General features: G+C 38.1%; 1 protein-coding gene across 6 annotated transcripts in view; it reads left to right on the forward strand.

Moving 5' to 3' along the window:
• ARHGAP32 (Rho GTPase activating protein 32) overlaps window positions 1–19,251 on the forward strand; it is a 205,249-nt gene that overhangs the window by 170,889 nt on the left and 15,109 nt on the right. For all 6 annotated transcript variants that reach the window (XM_027532620.1, XM_027532623.1, XM_027532618.1 and 3 more), the window contains 7 exons: window positions 4,419–4,568; window positions 9,504–9,606; window positions 10,946–11,090; window positions 11,552–11,634; window positions 16,832–16,939; window positions 17,423–17,568; window positions 18,254–18,449. In XM_027532620.1, the coding sequence (XP_027388421.1) occupies window positions 4,419–4,568; window positions 9,504–9,606; window positions 10,946–11,090; window positions 11,552–11,634; window positions 16,832–16,939; window positions 17,423–17,568; window positions 18,254–18,449 (931 nt within the window). The remainder of the gene's footprint in view (window positions 1–4,418; window positions 4,569–9,503; window positions 9,607–10,945; window positions 11,091–11,551; window positions 11,635–16,831; window positions 16,940–17,422; window positions 17,569–18,253; window positions 18,450–19,251) is intronic.

Below are 19,251 nucleotides of genomic sequence, written 5' to 3' on the forward strand. Positions count from 1 at the left end.
GGGATGGCGGAGCCTGGTGGGCTGCTGTCTATGGGGTCGCACAGAGTCGGACACGACGGAAGCGACTTAGCAGCAGCAGCAGCAGCAAACATACAAAAAAGTTTAAAATCAGTTTAAAAACCTTTAAAAAGTGAAAAAGTTTAGGAAATAAAAGGTTTAAAAGAAATAGGACTGTATGTTTATGATCTCGGATAAGGAAAGAGATTTTAAAGAAACCATACACAAAGACGTGATTAGAAATTTATACAGTACAAGCCAAAGACTGGGAAACATGTTCTTGACAAAAAGTAACCGACAGGGGATTCATTTACAGATTGTATAATGATCTCTTGCCCATCAGTAAGAGAAAGACAGCCAGATAGTAAAATGGCCAAGAATGTAAACAGTTATTTCACTGATTAGGAAGACTGAATGACCAGTGGACATGGAACAGTGCCTAACCTTATTAGTAAGCACAGAAATGCACTTTCAAGTGGAATATAACATGTCATACTGATGAGATTAACAAAAATGAAAATATCTGCTAGAACTGAATAGAACAAAGAAATGAAGAGTGAAAAATGTAAGTATGTCCTATGGGAATATTATGTTGGTAAATTGTTCTAGAGAATATTTTAGCAAAGCTGAAACATGGTTGAAAAGTAACATGCTGTACAGTCCAGTCATCCTCCTCAGCATGAGTGCCAGAGACATTCTCTCAGAATTATGCATCCCACCTCTAACTTTGTCTGCTTGGCCAACTGAACTCATTACAAATCTTAGAACTTGGGGCATATAAGCAAATAAACCTAATGCAGAGCCCCTTATCTGGCACAAATCGTCTTCCTTTAATTTCCTGAGAAATTCCTTCAAGCTCAGACTTCTCTCCTATCGGTCTAGAAGATTCCTGAGACCCAATTCAGAGAACTCTGATTTAAGTGAAATATTATGAGAAAAGAAGATTTTTTAGGATTTGCTGGAGAAAATTTTAACTTGTGTAGTTTAAAACATCTGGTGCCCCGCCTCTCTGTGTCAAGGTTTCCTGAGCCCCTATGAGCTGATTGTCGGTATCATAAGCTTTACCTTGGAGATACTAAAATAAATACTGCAAAACTTTTAACTACTGGAAGGACTGGTTGGGTTGGGTTTGTGTCAAGTCTTGAAAGAAGAATGCAGTGTGAAATCATGTCTAAATGATATGGAAGAAGATAGCCTGTGGCACATGCTGCATTTTAACTCTTAACTAGGGAATGGTGGCTCAGATGGTAAAGAATCTGCCTACAGTGCAGGAGAGCCAGGTTCTATCCCTGGGGAAGGGAATGGCAACTCACTCCAGTATTCTTGCCTGGAGAATACCGTGGACAGGAGCCTGGCAGGCTACAGTCTGTGGGATCACAAAGAGTCAGACACGACTAAGCAACTCACACTTTGACATTTACAGGGAATTTGAACAGATGGTGGTATGATTTGCTTTTGTTTTTTATTTTTTATGCATTTTTTCTGTGGAAATGTCATTGTTTATGCAATGTGGGAGACCTGGGTTCGATCCCTGGGTCAGGAAGATGCCCTGGAGAAAGGAGCAGCTACCCACTGCAGTATTCTTGCCTGGAGAATCCCATGGACAGAGGAGCCTGGTGGGCTGCAGTCCATGGGGTTGCAAAAATCAGACCCAACTGAGCAGCTAACACTTTCACTTTCACTTACTAGTTTGTTATAAGAAAATGGGTGGGGGCAGTGCAGTATTCAAAAGAAACTTCTTTTAGCCATTTTATTATCTAAGAAATGGGAAGGAAATATAAAGTGAAGAAAAAATTAATGTGAAGAGACATTTATATTTGCAAGTATTTATTAGATCTTACACAGACCACCTGATTTTTAATCCTGATTCCATGACCTTAGACATGTTACTAAACACTCTGTGCCTGAGTTTCTTCCTCTAAAAGAGGGGGTAATAGTGTTTTCCTTATAAGGTCTCGTGAGAAACGAATGGTTAATAAATATAAATTCTTACGCAGTTGCTGGCATGTAACTAATCATAAAATAAATGCCGGCTGTATCTGTATTATTTGTTCAGTATATTAATAATAATATAACCAAATAATAATATCGGTATTATTATTTATTTGTACTCCTCTCCTCAGTGAGCTCCAACAGCAAGGAGCTGGCCTCACCTGTTCCCCGCCGTACTCTCAGGGCTGAGAACAGTTCCTGAGATGTGGTAGGCATTCACGTGCTTGTTGCTAAATGAATACAAGTTAAAATTCAGTTCCCATCCCTTTGAAACATTCCTGGAAGTCTGAGACTAAAAGAATTCTTTCTCATATACATCGTATGCAGTTGTCAGAGTCAACAGATATTTTCACCAAATTCACCATCAAAATACAAACGCCTACTTTTTAACATGTATCTTGGATATTCTGGCCAATTATTAAAATCTGGAAAAGAAATCAGAAATTATTCCTTTCAGAAACAGAATGGAATTACTGTATTTGCTCTGACACAATTACATATCCATGAAATCCGAAAGGATCAACTAAAATCCGTCTTAAATTGTAGAGATTTTAGAAAATGATCAGATTTGAGCCATACATAAAGAAATCATTTTCTAATATACCTACTATTTTAGCAACTACGATAAATGAAGAAAACTGTTATTCTCCAGAAGCAGCGAACAATATCCCTAACAAGAAGTATGTGGAATGTGTCTTTTCATAAAGAGAATTAGAAAACTTTGCTGCAAGATTTAAAACTTTAGAAACATTATGACAGGCCCTATTTCCAGGTAGAAATACTGAATATAACAGAAATTAAAATTCTCCCAAATATATAATGTTATGGTACTGTAATGTAAATTTGCTTGTTTTTATGTGTTAATCTTATACAGAAATGGTTTGATGGCCACACTTTAAGAACAAAGATTCATAACAGTCTACTAGAAACTGGGGAGAATAAAACACATACAAGTTCAGTAATTTTTAATATACTAATATGATACATGTAACATCTTCTAAGTTACCCCAGTGTGCTACAAATGTCTCATTAGCAGATAAGAGAGCATATCATTTAATTTTATAGCAAGAATCTCAGATACAAGTGAGGCTGTAATTTCCCCAGAGTGTCACACAGCATGTTAATGATGGCATCAAAATTATACTGATGATTCTGGGTAAACTTTAAGGGGTTGGTATAGAAAAAATAAATTTCCTCTTTAATCTATGTACAAGGGTGACAACCTCATCCCAGTTCGCTCAGGACTTTCCTGATTTTAGCACTGAAGATTTCGTGTCCCAGGGAACCCTCTCAGTTATGGGCAAGCCACTTACAGTTGATCACATTTGTACAGTTCATAGAAAAGATGCTTAAGTCTGGAAGTAGTGTTTCCCATAAAATGTAAAGAAAATGTTTAATTTGGTCTGAGTAACCCATCTAGTGGTCCATTTGGGCCACAAGTTAATCTCAGTGCACAGAATTCCCACAGGAGGATTCATCAGTTCATGGGCTTTAGGATTTGGGTTCGCTCAAGAAACTAGTGGGGTTCAGTAAGACCTGTAATCATCTGCGGACCAAGCAGGAGGATTGGGGCCATGTGGCTTAGTCTTCTATCCTGCAGCTAATCTCTGAGCTTACAGTAATTTGTTGTATGTTGACTTCCAGAATAATTTCCCCTGCAGGATGCACTTCTCAGCAAAAATCATTTTTCTAAGGATTTGTTTGTTTTCAGATCTTTCCCTGTTGTCTTTCTAACATATATAAGTCAGTGGAAATATCTTACTGTATACAATTTGCTTATCTCTTTGATCTACAAAGGCCGTTAAGGTGATGTAGTATGTGATAGATGAATGTTAATAAAGATCTAATACTTTTTTATGGGTGTGTGTGTCGTACTTAATATAGCCTGTAGTTTGATAATTGTGTGCTATTTCATAATGGGATTGTCCTCTTTATAAAATGAGAAAGAGAGAGTTGTTTCAAGTTTTATTTTCCAGATTATAAATGCCATGAAAATTTCTAACACTAAATAAAATACTTTAGAAATTACCTAGAAATGCAGTTTCTTAAATTTCTACCATGTTAAGTCTTACTTATCATGAAGATCTCTAAAAGCAATATATTAGAGTAAAACTCAAATCCGAGTTATAATCCTGTAGCATGCTTAGGTAGCATTGGGAACTTGGCTGGTTTACCATGCTTAACTTAAAAGTCATGAATTATAATACTTCAGTTTGCACACAGTTTCATCAAATAAGACCACAGGCTGGTGAGAAGAACATGCAAAACCATGCTTTTATTTATAAACCAACTCCTTCTTCAACTTGTGCTAAAAATTTCCTACAGAATATATGGTATACTTAGATTATTTTGTAGTTATTCTGTTGAGATCTGCACTTCATTTCCTCTTGCTACAACTAAGGTATTTTCTCTTTATTATTGTTTTTTAGTATCTAAAAAGCACGGCAAGCTCATTACTTTTTTACGCACATTCATGAAGTCTCGTCCAACAAAACAGAAATTGAAGCAGCGTGGGATCTTGAAAGAAAGAGTGTTTGGCTGTGACCTAGGGGAGCACCTTCTGAATTCTGGTTTTGAAGGTAAACATGAAATTTATAATCTCATAATTTCAGTTTCTAACCTCTCCCTGTTGATCTCCTGTAATCAGTTAGATACGGCAAGCAGCACCTGTTCCACTGGAGTTCAGCAGCACATACCGAATGCTCTCAGGTACTCGCCTGACTTCGGGGTAACTGAGAATCATGAGGGGTCTCGGCATGCACTTTGGCATAAGAGATGCTTGTGATCTGTTCAGAAAGATGAAGACATTCTCACCAAGGGTACAATAGCTCTGCTGGTTTGCATTATTTTCATGTCTCTCCAGATAACTGCCTCACTTTTCCTTCTCGCAGTTTATTCTGAAGTGTTGATTTCTTTTTTGGAAAAAAGTCATACTTTTGAGATCGTGTATTACCAAGACCAGCCTCCCAACTTTTATAGCTAAAAATCTAAATTCCTTTCTCTATAAATTAAATTCTTATTCAAGAATTCAGTGCTTGGAAGAATGGATGGAGGGGCTGAATGGATAAACAGAAAGGAAAAATGGAGTTTTTCTTTGATTTTTTTTAAAAAATAGCACTTTTCTCTACCATCTCTTTTAGATGCTAGAATATTAAGGAAGTCCTTAACTATAATTTTGATAACAGAAATAGGTGATTTGTGAAATTCTGAATCTTGATGGGAAACACCCATTATATGCTTTTTAAGAAGACCACTAGTGAAAGTTAGTGTAAATATCAATGAATATCAAGTTCAAATTAAGGCCTTACTCATTGCCTAAAGAATACCAATATACTTATAATATGGATTTAATACAAACTATACCATGTTTCTTGCGGGAGAAGACACAGTATTACTTTAAATAGGTGTTAGTCCCAAACTAATATCAACTTATGGCAGTTATTGAAAATTAAAGAAAAAACAAACAGACAAACCAAAACCCTGAGGATTATTTTTGCAACTAGTCAAAATGCACATGGAATAATAAGCCAATGAGAAGATCACAGAACATTATGGGGAGGGAAATCAGGGATAGGAGACATCTAACTTTACCAATATTAAAACAGTATTCAAAACTAGAATGTTACTGGTGTAGAGGATGAGATACAACTAATGAATGAAATAGCCCAGAATGTTTAGAAGTAGTTGTTCTAGATACGAATCCATGCTGATAAAGTGTTTTTAAAAAACCAGCTCATGGGGAGGAGTTCATTATAAATACATACAGAAACATGAAATAGCAATTTTGAAAAGCTTAATTCTTGCTTTATGACCCTAAAAGTTTCAAATGTATGAAAGGGTTAACTATTTTTAACTCATAAAAGTGTTAATACAAAATGATTTTGTTTTGAGATCAATGAGGGAAAAAACCATGAATGAAGAGGTGATTCCAAACAAGTAGCTTCCATATAGAGTAAGTCCCCTACATACGAAGAAGTTCTATTCTGAGAGCACATTCCTAAGTTGAGTTTGTCTGTTAATCCAACAAAGTTACTTAGGTATCCGACTAACACAGTCGGCTATGTAGTACTGTACTGTAGTAGGTGTATAGTACTTTTCACACAAGTAATGCATTTAAAAAACAAAAAAGAGAACATTTTTAATCTTACAGTACAGTACCTTGAACAGTACAATACTGTGGTACAACAGCTGGAGCTCCCTAGCGGTACCAGCTGCATCACCGCCGCTTTGGCGTTTGCTTCCAGACAGCCTGGGCTTGAGAGAAAGATGCTGCTGTTCTCCTGCACTCTGTGTAGTGCTGTGCAGTGAAGCACGGGAAAGCACAGCCGCTTGCAGAGGATGCAGGCACCTGACGGTATGCCAGACACGTGAACTAACGTGTGTTTGGACGTGTGAATGCATGTTCACATCTTTGAAAGTTCACAACTTGAAGGTTCAAATGTAGGGAACTTACTACAAATGTAAAGGGAAGGTGCCATAGACTGGGAAAGTCCTTTTTTCTTGGGTATGATGAAATTGTGCTCCTAATATAGTAAATGAAAATGTCATTCAGGTTTGTGAGAAAATTAAGCCCCTGAGTAGAAGAATAGAAAAAAGCTATAAACATACAATTTTGACAAGGAACTAAATAGTAAACAAAAAATGCAAAAAGAAAAAAAGTCTCTATGCTTATTTGCAATCATGGAAAATGTATCAAAGCAATTTTGAGACACCATTTTATATAAGTAAACACTACTGATATAACAAAGCTGCTTTTCTAGATTATGATATCCAGTGCCATTAAAAACAGCAGAGATTTTTACCCGCAGGTGAAAAATGTTGGTTACGGGTAACTCTGGGAATTACTGCCTTTTTGAAAAACATTTTGGCACTCCAGAGCAAGAGACCTTACAGTATTCCTTTCTTGTAGCAGTTCTCTCTCAGGGTTATCCTAAGGCTATAATCCAACAAAAATAAAAATGTTCATTATAGTATTATGTATGAAAGCCAAAAAATTGAATACTCAACTTTTAGGGAAATTGCTGCATAAATTAAGAAGCTATTCAAACTGTAAATTTGAATACAGTATAGAATTTCAAAGGTGTTATGTTTTTCTTGCTTTATTGCTTTTTGCAGACACTGTGCTTTTCTAATGAACTGAAGGTATGTGGCCACCCTGTATTGAGCAAGTCCGTTGGTACCATTTTTCCAAGTGTTTGCTCAGTCGTGTCTCTGTGACACACGGTAGTTAAACCCTCCACCAGCAAAAAGATTACAACTCATTGCAGGCTCAGATCATAGTTAGCATTTTTTTAGCAATAAAGTATTTTTCTAATTAAATGTATGTACATTGTTTTTCAGACACGATGCTATGGCACACTTATTAGACTATACTATAGTATGAACATAATTGATATGCACTGGGAAACCAAAAATTTGTGTGACTTCCTTTATTGTGATGCTTGCTTTATTCTGGCGGTCTGAAACGGAAACTGCAGTATATCTGAGGTCTGCCTGTATATAAAGAGTAGGTATGCTTTCTTGTGGGTTGCTGTTGCTATTTTGTCACTAAGTCACGGCTGACACTTGGCAACCCCTTGGACGGTAGCCTGCCAGGCTCCTCTGTCCGTGGGATTTCCCAGGCATTGAACCCATGTCTCCTTGGGTCATGAAGATCCCCTAGAGAGGGAAATGGCAGCCCACTCCAGTATTCTTGCCTGGGAAATCCTATGGGAGAGGAGCCTGGTGGGCTACAGTCCATGGGGTCACAAAGAAGGAGGTGACTGAGCAGGCATGCACTCAAGAAGGAGTAATCATGGTATAAACAAATATTAATTCAAAATGACATAGTTCTGTTGGCATCTAGAACCTAGTATAGCTACCTCTGCTTAGGGGTATATTCAAAGAAAGCTTGCCTTAGAGTAAGAAGAGTTCAGTTGGGTTTTGAACAACAGCCAAGAGTTTTCTATAAGAAGATGGTAGCAGAAGGAGAATCCAGGCAGAGGAAACAGGCTTCCTTTACCTGGAAATTGATGGACTTAGAGCATGGCTGGTTTGTTTGGTAAAAGATGAGACTTAACTTGGCCTAGAGTTGTGAAATACAGAAATATGGTAATACTAAAATAAGTGCAAATGGGGAAGGACCTTAAAATCCCGGCAGTTAAAGTGTGACTCTGTGCTTGGACAGCTTGAGTTTGATCCTCATTTGTGCCATTTGTTTGCTGCTTGTCCTTATGTGTAAAATTTCATCACTCTTAAGATTCAGTTTCCTCTCTGAAAAGGGAGATAATGATAGAATTTCTCTGAAAAGTAAATAAGAGTATCTGTTGTAAAGCACTTAGTCTGGCATCTTTTGCTTGCTCAGTAATATACCTGCTTTCTAATAAAATTATTCAAAGCTAAGGAGTTTGTGTTTTAAATATAAGTTACAGGATCTGACAGAATTTAAAAGACAGGATGAAGGAAGTACAACACAAGGCAGAAAAACCAAGGAAAAACCTTTTGTAATAATAAAGGAATGATATATACATTTAAATGAAATGCAGTAGATAAAATTATCTTATTAAAGTATCTTAGTTGTTTCATTCACCACTCTTTCATCCCTAATAGAGTAGTCTTTTGCAGACCAAATAATGTTCTTTCAAGCTATTCTTCTCATGGATCGTAACCGAAAATGATGAAATGAATGTAGTTACTGAAGCCTGTGAATTCATCAGTCTGCAATGCAATATAAATGAAGTTCAAATTTCAGTTACTGTAGATATTTGGTTAGAAGACCGTTTTCTCATAAACTTCAAATGTTCTGTTCTAGACCGTGGGCCCAGAGTGGCTGGTTGGTTGTGTTAGTTGTTCAGAGACGTAACCAGAGAGCCTTTCTTTTTCTTTTCTTCCTGCTTTTTGTTGAAGTGCGTTTCATGACCAGCTGATAATATCGAGTCGAAAGTCAGTAATTTTAATATAAAGATAGGCAGGAAATTAAAGATTTCACTTACTTGAAATTACTTTGACCTTTGCATTATGTTGATGTTTACTGAATATAATTAGAATTAGCATAACTATGAAAAGAATAAAAGAAACTTTTAAAAGTAAAAAATTGAAGCACTTAGAGTAGGTAATTATCATGTTGGAATAAACATTGAAGTTTGCATATCCATTTGCTGAGTATGAAATTCAGGTGAGTAACTGTGTTTTTTTTTTTTAATCTAGAATGATGTTAGAACTAAACAGTTCACCTTGCTGTTGTAACTATCTAAACAAGTCTGTTGCAGAAGATCTTCGGGAAAGTATCCCAATAATTAATGAACTCTTCCACTTACCTCAGTGTAACAACATAGAGGCAGTCTTGATTATTCAGGAATCTAGTTTAGATGTGAAATTAGGTAAATATGCTGTTATCATTTTTTGTGGCAGATTAATCTCCACCCCTTACAGCTTTAATTTGCAACTTTCATTTTGCTAAAACGTTCTTGTTTTTTGTGACTTTGTTTCCATTGAATACTCTCAATGTAATCCATGTCTTCAAAAATGCTCTCTAGTGCCCCAGGTTCTTCAAAGCTGCACAGCGTTCATCGAGAGATATGGCATCGTGGATGGGATATATCGTCTCTCTGGTGTCGCCTCCAATATCCAGAGACTACGGTAAAACCCAACATGGCTTTTTCTTTTTTGTTCCTACTGTAATTCATTAAAATGAAACTGTTTCAGAATTAAGTCACTTGTATTGATAATCTTTATTTTCTGTAAGATAGTTTAGATAAAGTAGAAAACTAGCTATATTGTTCTGTGTGTATGTTTTCGACATTTCTTCATTTGTAGTGTCAGAAAACCTCGGCCTCTAATCTCAATACTTTTATTTTCTCTGCAATATTTGAAGATTTTTAAAAATTGAATTTGAACCGATGACAACTATGATAGATGAAAATTTACATTATAATAGAATTATTCTTTAACTAAAATGGACAAGAGTGGACCTGTTTATTATTCTTTTTAATTAGAGTGAAGCTTTTTCTAATCTTCTTTCACCCAAGTTCTGTAGCATGTGCTCAAGTGGGTGTGTGTCACATATTCCCCATCCTTTCCCATTAGACCCCCAGAGACAAAAATAGTGGTATCCTTTATACCACCAACAGAAATTTTAACTTTTTCTTAATCTCTTAGATTCCTGTCTATTCTTAACATGTTATTATCTTTTATTTTTCACTGTGGTACATGGTAATTGCCATTATTCTATAAGGATTTTAATATTCTAAATTGACCACAGAGTTGATTTCTATTTTCAGAATACATGTTTGTAATACTTAAATTGATTCTGGTACTGAAAACAGTACAGTCTTTGACTTCAGATGCAGCAGATCTCGTATTCAGATTAATCCTCTAGGTTGACTAGTGGCCTCTGGTCTGTAGATTAATATTAGTCAACCTCCTGGAGAATAAGCTTAATCTGCCTTTGTGTTCTGAGCACGATTTTTATTTCACTCACTAAATGCTGCAGATTTACTTTCTGTGTTGGTGGAGAATTGGTTTATAATTGTTTCTGGCTTCCTTATCCCTCTATCATAACATATTCTTGAACTGTACTTCTTGCATCTGAGGAATTTCTGCACATAGTTTTTCATGGACCAGCTGCCATTCAACTCTAGTTTTCAGAACTGCCAAAATATTGGGCATTTAAACAGTTAGGAAGTAGAAGTCCTTTGTTTCAATCTGTGGTAAGACCTGCTCTTTCACACAGGTTTCAGAGATTTCTGTCCATTTTAATATTAAAGCTATCCCCTGAATTTCTATTTAGAAAAACACTTGTCTCATAGTCAGACATTCAATTACTGCTGAATAACTTCTGTGAAATACAGTCATTTGAAGTACATATTTGCTCACTGAGCTGGAGGTTAATACTTTGGACCTTTTCTTTCTGTTTTAAAGTCATATTTGCTTTTCTTTGAAAAAAATTAGTTTTGTTGTCTCTCTTCTATCTTTTTAGCCATGAATTTGACTCTGAACATGTTCCCGACCTGACAAAAGAACCCTATGTCCAAGACATCCATTCCGTGGGCTCCCTGTGTAAGCTGTACTTCCGAGAGCTCCCAAACCCTCTGCTCACCTACCAGCTATATGAGAAATTTTCTGTGAGTACCAGTCACATTTAAATCAAGTTCTGTTAGCAGTTTTGCTGTGGTTTTGTTCAAAACCTGAAAAAGTTGATTTCTCCATGAAAGAAATAGTTATATGAGTAAAAGAGCTCCTTTAAAGAGAAAATATTGATAAAGAACACTTACTGCTAGTTGGTCCACCGTCTTCACTGTTTGCCCCTTTTCAGGGTCTCTCACTTTGAGCCACTAATCTTACTATAACCCTTGGTTATGTGTTGGTTATTGTAAAGTTTTAAAAATACTATCTTGTATTAGATTTCGGCATCCACATAGTGTGTGAACAAAGTTTGCTTCCGTGGTACTACATGGTTTTCCCTCATCGTTCAGCACCGAAGAGTAAGGTCAATGAATCTCAAAGTGAAACTGAATTGTAAGTGAAGAACTTTCATTTTTACCAACAAAGCTTACTAGTTTATTTTGCATTATGGTTGTTCCAGGATGCTGTTTCAGCAGCAACAGATGAAGAAAGGCTGATAAAAATTCATGATGTCATCCAGCAACTCCCTCCTCCACACTACAGGTAAACCACGCTCTGTAAAATGCCAGCCAAAAATGCCAGAAGTCAATTGTGTGAACATGGGCTCCTGGGGTTTCTAACTGTTTAAATTTCCTTGGAGTTCTGACTGTTTAAATTTCTGTTTTTCCATACATTTGTATTTACATTTGTCTTTGTATTCCCAGGGTCTGGGCACAGTGCTTGGCATCCAGCAGGCACCCTGGAGCCCTCTCTTCTGTTGCTTACTTTTACAGCCCAGATTAATTTGTATGTTAGCTTGGACTCTTGGAAGTAGTTTGGAGGATTTAGTTGTAACTTTCCTCTCCCCCACCAGCACACAACCACACACGGCCCCTTCTCTCATCTTCCTAGAGTGGTTGTGTGAGTGCTCGGTGTTGATTTTCTACACTGCTGTATCTGTGTAACTGTTATTTACAAACTACATCTAATAGTATGCATGTGTGCGTGCATGCTCAATCATGTCCAACTCTTTTGTGACCCCATGGGCTGTAGCCTGCCAGGCTCCTTTATCCTCCTCTGTGCTTGGGGTTTCCCAGGCAAGAATACTGGAGTGGGTTGTCGTTTCCTCCTCCAGAGGATCTTCCCGACCAAGGGATTGAACCCATGTCTCCTGCATTGGCATGCATATTCTTTACTGCTGCGCCACCAGGGAAGCCCAATCTAATAGTATACCAGAATTTTTTTCCCCCTTTCTGGGGTAACCGTGTTTGTTTCATGGAGTGATGGCCTGTTTGGGGTTTGCTGAGTTTCTTTTTATCGCTAGCTTGTCTCCTGACTCTGTCACAGAATGATGGGTATTCTCTCAGTTCAGGTCAGTCGCTCAGTCGTGTCTGACTTTCACGCCAGGCCTCCCTGTCCATTACCAACTCCCAGAGTCCACCCAAACCAATGTCCATCAAGTCGGTGATGCCATCCATCCATCTCATCCTCTGTGGTCCCCTTCTCCTCCTGCCCTCAATCTTTCCCAGCATCAGGGTCTTTTCAAGTGAATCAGCTCTTCGCATCAGGTGGCCAAAGTATTGGAGTTTCAGCTTCAACATCAGTGCTTCCAATAAACTCCCAGGACTGATCTCTTTTAGGATGGACTGGTTGGATCTCCTTCCGCAAGAGTCTTCTCCAGCACCACAGTTCAAAAGCATCAGTTCTTTGGCACTCAGCTTTCTTTATAGTCCAACTCTCACATCCATACATGACCAGTGAAAAAACCATAGCCTTGACTAGACGGACCTTTGTTGGCAAAATAATGTCTCTGCTTTTGAATATGCTATCTAGGTTAGTCATAACTTTCCTTCCAAGGAGGAAGCGTCTTTTAATTTCATGGCTGCAATCACCATCTGCAGTGATTTTGGAGCCCAGAAAAATAAAGTCAGCCACTGTTTCCACTGTTTCCCTGTCTATTTGCCATGAAGTGATGGGACCGGATGCCATGATCTTAGTTTTCTGAATGTTGAACTTTAAGCCAGCTTTTTTACTCTCCACTTTCACTTTCATCAAGAGGTTCTTTAGTTCTTCTTCGCTTTCTGCCATAAGGGTGGTGTCATCTGCATATCTGAGGTGATTCATATTTCTCCTGGCAATCTTGATTCAAGCTTGTGCTTCCTCCAGCCCAGCGTTTCTCATGATATACTCTGCATATAAGTTAAATAAGCAGGATGACAATATACAGCCTTGACGCACTCCTTTTCCTATTTGGAACCAGTCTGTTGTTCCATGTCCAGTTTTAACTGTTGCATCCTGACCTCAGTTCAGTTCAGTTCAGTCGCTCAGTCATGTCCGACTCTTTGCAACCCCATGAATCGCAGCACGCCAGGCCTCCCTGTCCATCACCAACTCCTGGAGTTCACCCAGACCCACGTCCATCGAGTCAGTGATGCCATCCAGCCATCTCATCCTCTGTCGTTCCCTTCTCCTCCTGCCCCCAATCCCTCCCAGCATCAGAGTCTTTTCCAATGAGTCAACGCTTCACATGAGGTGGCCAAAGTACTGGAGTTTCAGCCTTAGCATCATTCCTTCCAAAGAAATCCTAGGGCTGATCTCCTTCAGAATGGACTGGTTGGATCTCCTGGCAGTCCAAGGGACTCTCAAGAGTCTTCTCCAACACCACAGTTCCAAAGCATCAATTCTTCGGCACTCAGCCTTCTTCACGGTCCAGCTCTCACATCCATACATGACCACAGGAAAAACCATAGCCTTGACTAGACGGACCTTTGTTGGCAAAATAATGTCTCTGCTTTTGAATATGCTATCTAGGTTGGTCATAACTTTCCTTCCAAGGAGGAAGCATCTTTTAATTTCATGGCTGCAGTCACCATCTGCAGTGATTTTGGAGCCCCGAAAAATAGTCAGCCACTGTTTCCGCTGTTTCCCCATCTATTTGCCATGAAGTGATGGGACCGGATGCCATGATCTTCGTTTTCTGAATGTGGAGCTTTAAGCCAACTTTTTCACTCTCGTCTTTCACTTTCATCAAGAGGCTTTTTAGTTCTTCGCTTTCTGCCATAAGGGTGGTGTCATCTGCATATCTGAGGTGATTGATATTCCTCCTGGCAATCTTGATTCCAGCTTGTGCTTCCTCCAGCCCAGCGTGTCTCATGATGTACTCTGCATATAAGTTAAATAAGCAGGGTGACAATATACAGCCTTGACATACTCCGTTTCCTGTTTGTAACCAGTCTGTTGTTCGTGTCCAGTTCTAACTGTTGCTTCCTGACCTGCATACAGGTTTCTCAAGAGGCAGATCAGGTGATATTCCCATCTCTTTCAGAATTTCCCACAGTTTATTGTGATCCACACAGTCAAAGGCTTTGGCATAGTCAATAAAGCAGAAATAGATGTTTTTCTGGAACTCTCTTGCTTTTTTCCATGATCCAGCGGAAGTTGGCAATTTGATCTCTGGTTCCTCTGCCATTTCTAAATCCAGCTTGAACATCTGCAAGTTCTCAGTTCACATACTGCTGAAGCCTGGCTTGAAGAATTTTGAGCACTGCTTTTCTAGCCTGTGAGATGAGTGCAATGGTGCAGTAGTTTGAGCATTCTTTGGCATTGCCTTTCTTTGGGATTGGAATGAAAACTGACCTTTTCCAGTCCTCTGGCCACTGCTGAGTTTTCCAAACTTGCTGGCATATTGAGTGCAGCACTTTCACAGCATCATCTTTCAGGATTTGAAATAGCTCAACTGGAATTACATCACCTCCACCAGCTTTGTTCATAGTGATGCTTTCCAAGGCCGACTTGACTTCACATTCCAGGATGTCTGGCTCTAGGTCAGTGATCACACCATCCTGATTATCTTGGTCGTGAAGATCTCAGTTGTGTTTAAACATATCAAGGTACCGTTTAAAAGAAACATTTCCCCATGAAAACACCCTTTGTGGTGCCTAAAATTGCACTGTCCGTCCAGCTCTCCTCCATCATCACCAGCTCTTACCCTCCTGGAACCTCCCTTCATCACTTTTTTCCTGACTTAGACCCCTTCTCCTCTGGACCTCTGCCTGTCACCTTCCCTGTGTCCACTCCCTGCTTTCCTAGTGTCCGTCTTTGGTAACTTCCTGAGAAAAGTTGTGTGGGAGGTGAATGTTTGGAGACTTTGATATGAAAATGCTCTTATTCTCCTCATACTTTTGACTGACAGTTGGCTATAGAATTTTAATCTGTAAATAGTATTTTCCCATTATTCTGATGGTATTACACCACTGGCATCTAAGCAAAAATGCTGCCGCAAAGTCTGATACCAGTTAGAGTGCCACTTTTTTAGTATGACCTATTTTGTGTTGTTTAAATCCTTTTGGATGCTTTTAAATTTAGAACCTGCCTAGTGGTTCGTCTCCATGGTGACTCATCTTGGAGCAGGCTCTTTTTCATTCTTTGCTCTGGGCACTCATTGGGCTTTCTCCCTCTGGAAACGTCTGAGAAATTTCTTGTGTTATTTCCTTGATGGTTCTCAGAGCAGCTTACACCTCATCCCTTTTCTTTATTCTCTTTCTAGAATTGTTTTTATCTACTGAACTAAACTCTTTTGAGTTTCTTACCTTTTCTTTGTCAGTTTCCACATATGGATTTTCTCCAAACCATCTCATGATAAGAACACTTAATTCTAAGAACTAACTGCCTTTCCTCCCTCTCTTTCTCATTTCTCTGAATGTTTCTACTTTATAGCATGCTTTTCTATTTTTGTTTCATGTGTATAATCTCTTCTCTCTGTGAAAATATTACCAGTAATCATAGATTTGGGTTTGTTTTAAATTGTTCTCTCCTTACCATGGTATTTGTTTCTTCCTAATGTGGCGGCTTATCTTCCTTTTCTTCTCGAGTCTCTGTCAGGCTCACCTGAATCCTGAAGACTCGTACGTTGACCACAATTTAACTTTCATTGCTGTTCAAATAATACTCTTAAACTTCTATCTTCCATTTATTGTCTTTAATAGTTTTAATCCCTATAAGGTAAGGACACTTTGAGAGATGTATAGGTAGTATCTTGTGTTTATCTAACTTAACTTACATTTAAGCTCATCATTCTTTATTTTCCAAGATACTCTGCCCTATTGTTAAATCTATATATAAAAAATTGTTTACATGAATCATACTTGAGAATACATAAGATAAACCAGGAATTAGGATTTAGAGTAAGCTTTCTGTTCCAAGAGCATGTTATTTGCTCAAATAGTCTGCCCATTGGTACCTGCTGGAATTTTTCTTTTAACTCTTTTTAGGCTTGTGAAATATTGTCATTTTCTTTTATAAAAGAAAAATCTAAATTCTCTCTTGTTAGCATATCTGCTGCAAATAGAATACCATGACTTCATGATAGCGTTTGTCTGGAAACTGACTTTTAGAGGATTTACTTCACTGATGTCTCTGTAACTAGATGTATAACAGGCAAATGTTACTAAAGATTTCTTTAAAACTAAGCTGTTTCATTTTCTGAGCCAATCCTATCAAAAACTTTCATTTCTTACTGCCTTAGACAATTTTTTCTCAATATTCCATGGATGTAATTACTATATATAAAATCCATACTACTCTGAGAGTTCTATAGAAATAATATTTAAATCTTATAGGCAACAGAAAACCTCGATGGGATCTATAGGGTTTCTTTTTCCATTTTTCCATTGAAAACTTAGAGATTAATTAGTGGAGCTTTTCTGCTCTATACTACTCCCTGATGTTTCTTTGTGTTAATATGTTGCATTTCATTTTCCAGAACACTGGAGTTCCTAATGAGACACTTGTCTCTTTTAGCTGACTATTGCTCCATCACAAATATGCATGCAAAAAACCTAGCCATCGTTTGGGCTCCAAACCTGCTAAGGTAAGTTGCATTTGACTCATGACCTAAAGTAGAAACAATCAACTAACAGTCTAATTCTTCAGTGTTCTCTTAAGGAGAATTTTAATTTATTTATTTACTTTAAAAATGTTTATTTATTTGACTGTGCTGGGTCTTACCTACAGCCTGCGGGATCTTTAGTTGTGGCCTGCAGAGTCTTAGTAGCAGCATGTGGGACCTAGTTTCCTGACCAGGGACTGAACCCAGGCCCTCTGCCTTGGAAGCGCAGAGTCTCAGCCGCTGGACCACCAGGGAAGTCCCAAGGATAATTTTTAAAAGTAAAGCTGATCTGTTGTTTTTATGAGCGTTTTCCTTAAAACAGGCGGTCGAGGTTTAGCCAATGCACTGTCAAAAGTGTGCTTTCTTCCTCTGGTTCACTTGTGATCTACGCACAAACCGAAAGATAATGCTCTTCAAGACTGCTGTTCTGGGGACCCTCTGATGGTAGTGCCGTTTACCCCACAGATCAAAGCAGATAGAATCTGCCTGCTTCAGCGGGACGGCAGCTTTCATGGAAGTGAGGATTCAGTCCGTGGTCGTGGAGTTCATCCTCAACCACGTCGACGTGCTCTTCAGTGGGAAGATCAACGCAGTCATTCAGGAAGGGGCAGGTAGGCCCACGTGGATGCTCTTCCCCACTGGGAACGTATCTTTAAACCCCCACCACTTCAGTGAACAGCATCTCTTATCTCAGTTTAATAAATCTGTCTCCAAAGAAAGCAGCTAATTTATATCTGCTTCCCAAAACTCACAATTTAACAGTTCTGTTATGTGTTTTTAGTGAATACTAAATATTAGACCTACCATGATCTAAGTTCAGGGAACATAAAAAGTGTATCGTGTCGCCTATTACTGATGTGTGTGAAAGTGTAATACAGAGCAGCAGAAGAAAAACTCCTAGAACTAAAAATGCTTGACTGATTCTAGGCCTTGTCTGCAATCCTTTAAGAAAGGAAAATAGTTAAATTATTAGTTAAATTAGTTAAAGTATTAGTTAAATTAATTATTAAACTATTTAATAGTAGTTAAATTATTAGTTAAATACTTAAGGAATTTTATACTTGTATCTATTACTGTTAATAACCTAGTATGTCATTTTCTATTCCTCAGTATAAGACTCTGTTCCTTTGTCATTTAAAAAATTTAATAAAGAAAATTTAAAACAACACAGAATGATAGATAGATAGATAGACAGGTAATCAGATTGTTATACACACACAGTCACGGATATTTATATTTTTCCCCCAAGTCAGAAAGTTTGAGTCTTGTCGTTGCTTTTTTTTTTTCTTTTCAAAGCTTCTCTATCAAGACCCAAGTCCCTGCTGGTCTCGTCTCCATCTACCAAGCTGCTGACACTGGAGGAAGCCCAGGCACGAACACAGGCTCAGGTCACTTCTCCAATTGTGACTGAAAATAAATACATTGAAGTAGGAGAAGGACCTGCTGCACTCCAGGGGAAATTTCATACCATAATCGAGTTCCCACTTGAAAGGTAAAATTCATTTAGTCCTCCTTAAAAATGTGCATTTCATGACTATTTGTTATTTTCTTTTCTTTCACTCTGGTATTTTAGTATTATTATATTGATTCTGTCAGTCCCAGAAAAACCTGTTCATTCGACTGTGGATGTTACTTCATGGGAACTGAAGCAAATGGTTATCAAAAAGCATTGCATCATATCTTAGGAGAAACAGAGAATCAGAGCTGGGAGGACACTGACAAAGTCTGAGAACCACTGCTGTTCACGTTCTCGGTGTCCTCTCCAGCTCTGATTCTGTTTTTCTCTAAAGAAATGATAATAACATGGTTTCCGTAACTTCTTTACTAACTGATTGTGAGAAGACTAATGTCTATAAGTTAATTTTGATCTCAGGTCACTCCTCTGGCTGCTCCATAAGAATGTCAGGATTTCAACTCCCTGGACTGGGTAGTACTAATAGACATTCATTTCCATATGTTAGTATACCTTTCTAAATTATTTTCATTTCCGTCAACTGAAATACTCTTTTACTTTGTCATTCTGAGTTTGTCTTCAGCTTCTTGAATTTTTTACTCTATAATTTCCTCAAAAACCTCTTTATAGAATAGTAATCAAGAGTGTCAACGCTGGGTGGACCTGGGTTCCAACCTTGACTCCATCATTTACTAGTTTTACAACATTAAACTTCTTCTTCTTACTTCCTCAGCTGTACAATGATAATAGTACTTAAAATGATAATAATAGTACCTACCTCAAATGGTTTTATGTAACTTAAATGAGATACCGTGTATACCAGTTAGCACAGTGCTTGGCA

The sequence above is a fragment of the Bos indicus x Bos taurus genome, chromosome 29, assembly GCF_003369695.1.
Source record: "Bos indicus x Bos taurus breed Angus x Brahman F1 hybrid chromosome 29, Bos_hybrid_MaternalHap_v2.0, whole genome shotgun sequence".
NCBI lineage: Eukaryota > Metazoa > Chordata > Mammalia > Artiodactyla > Bovidae > Bos > Bos indicus x Bos taurus.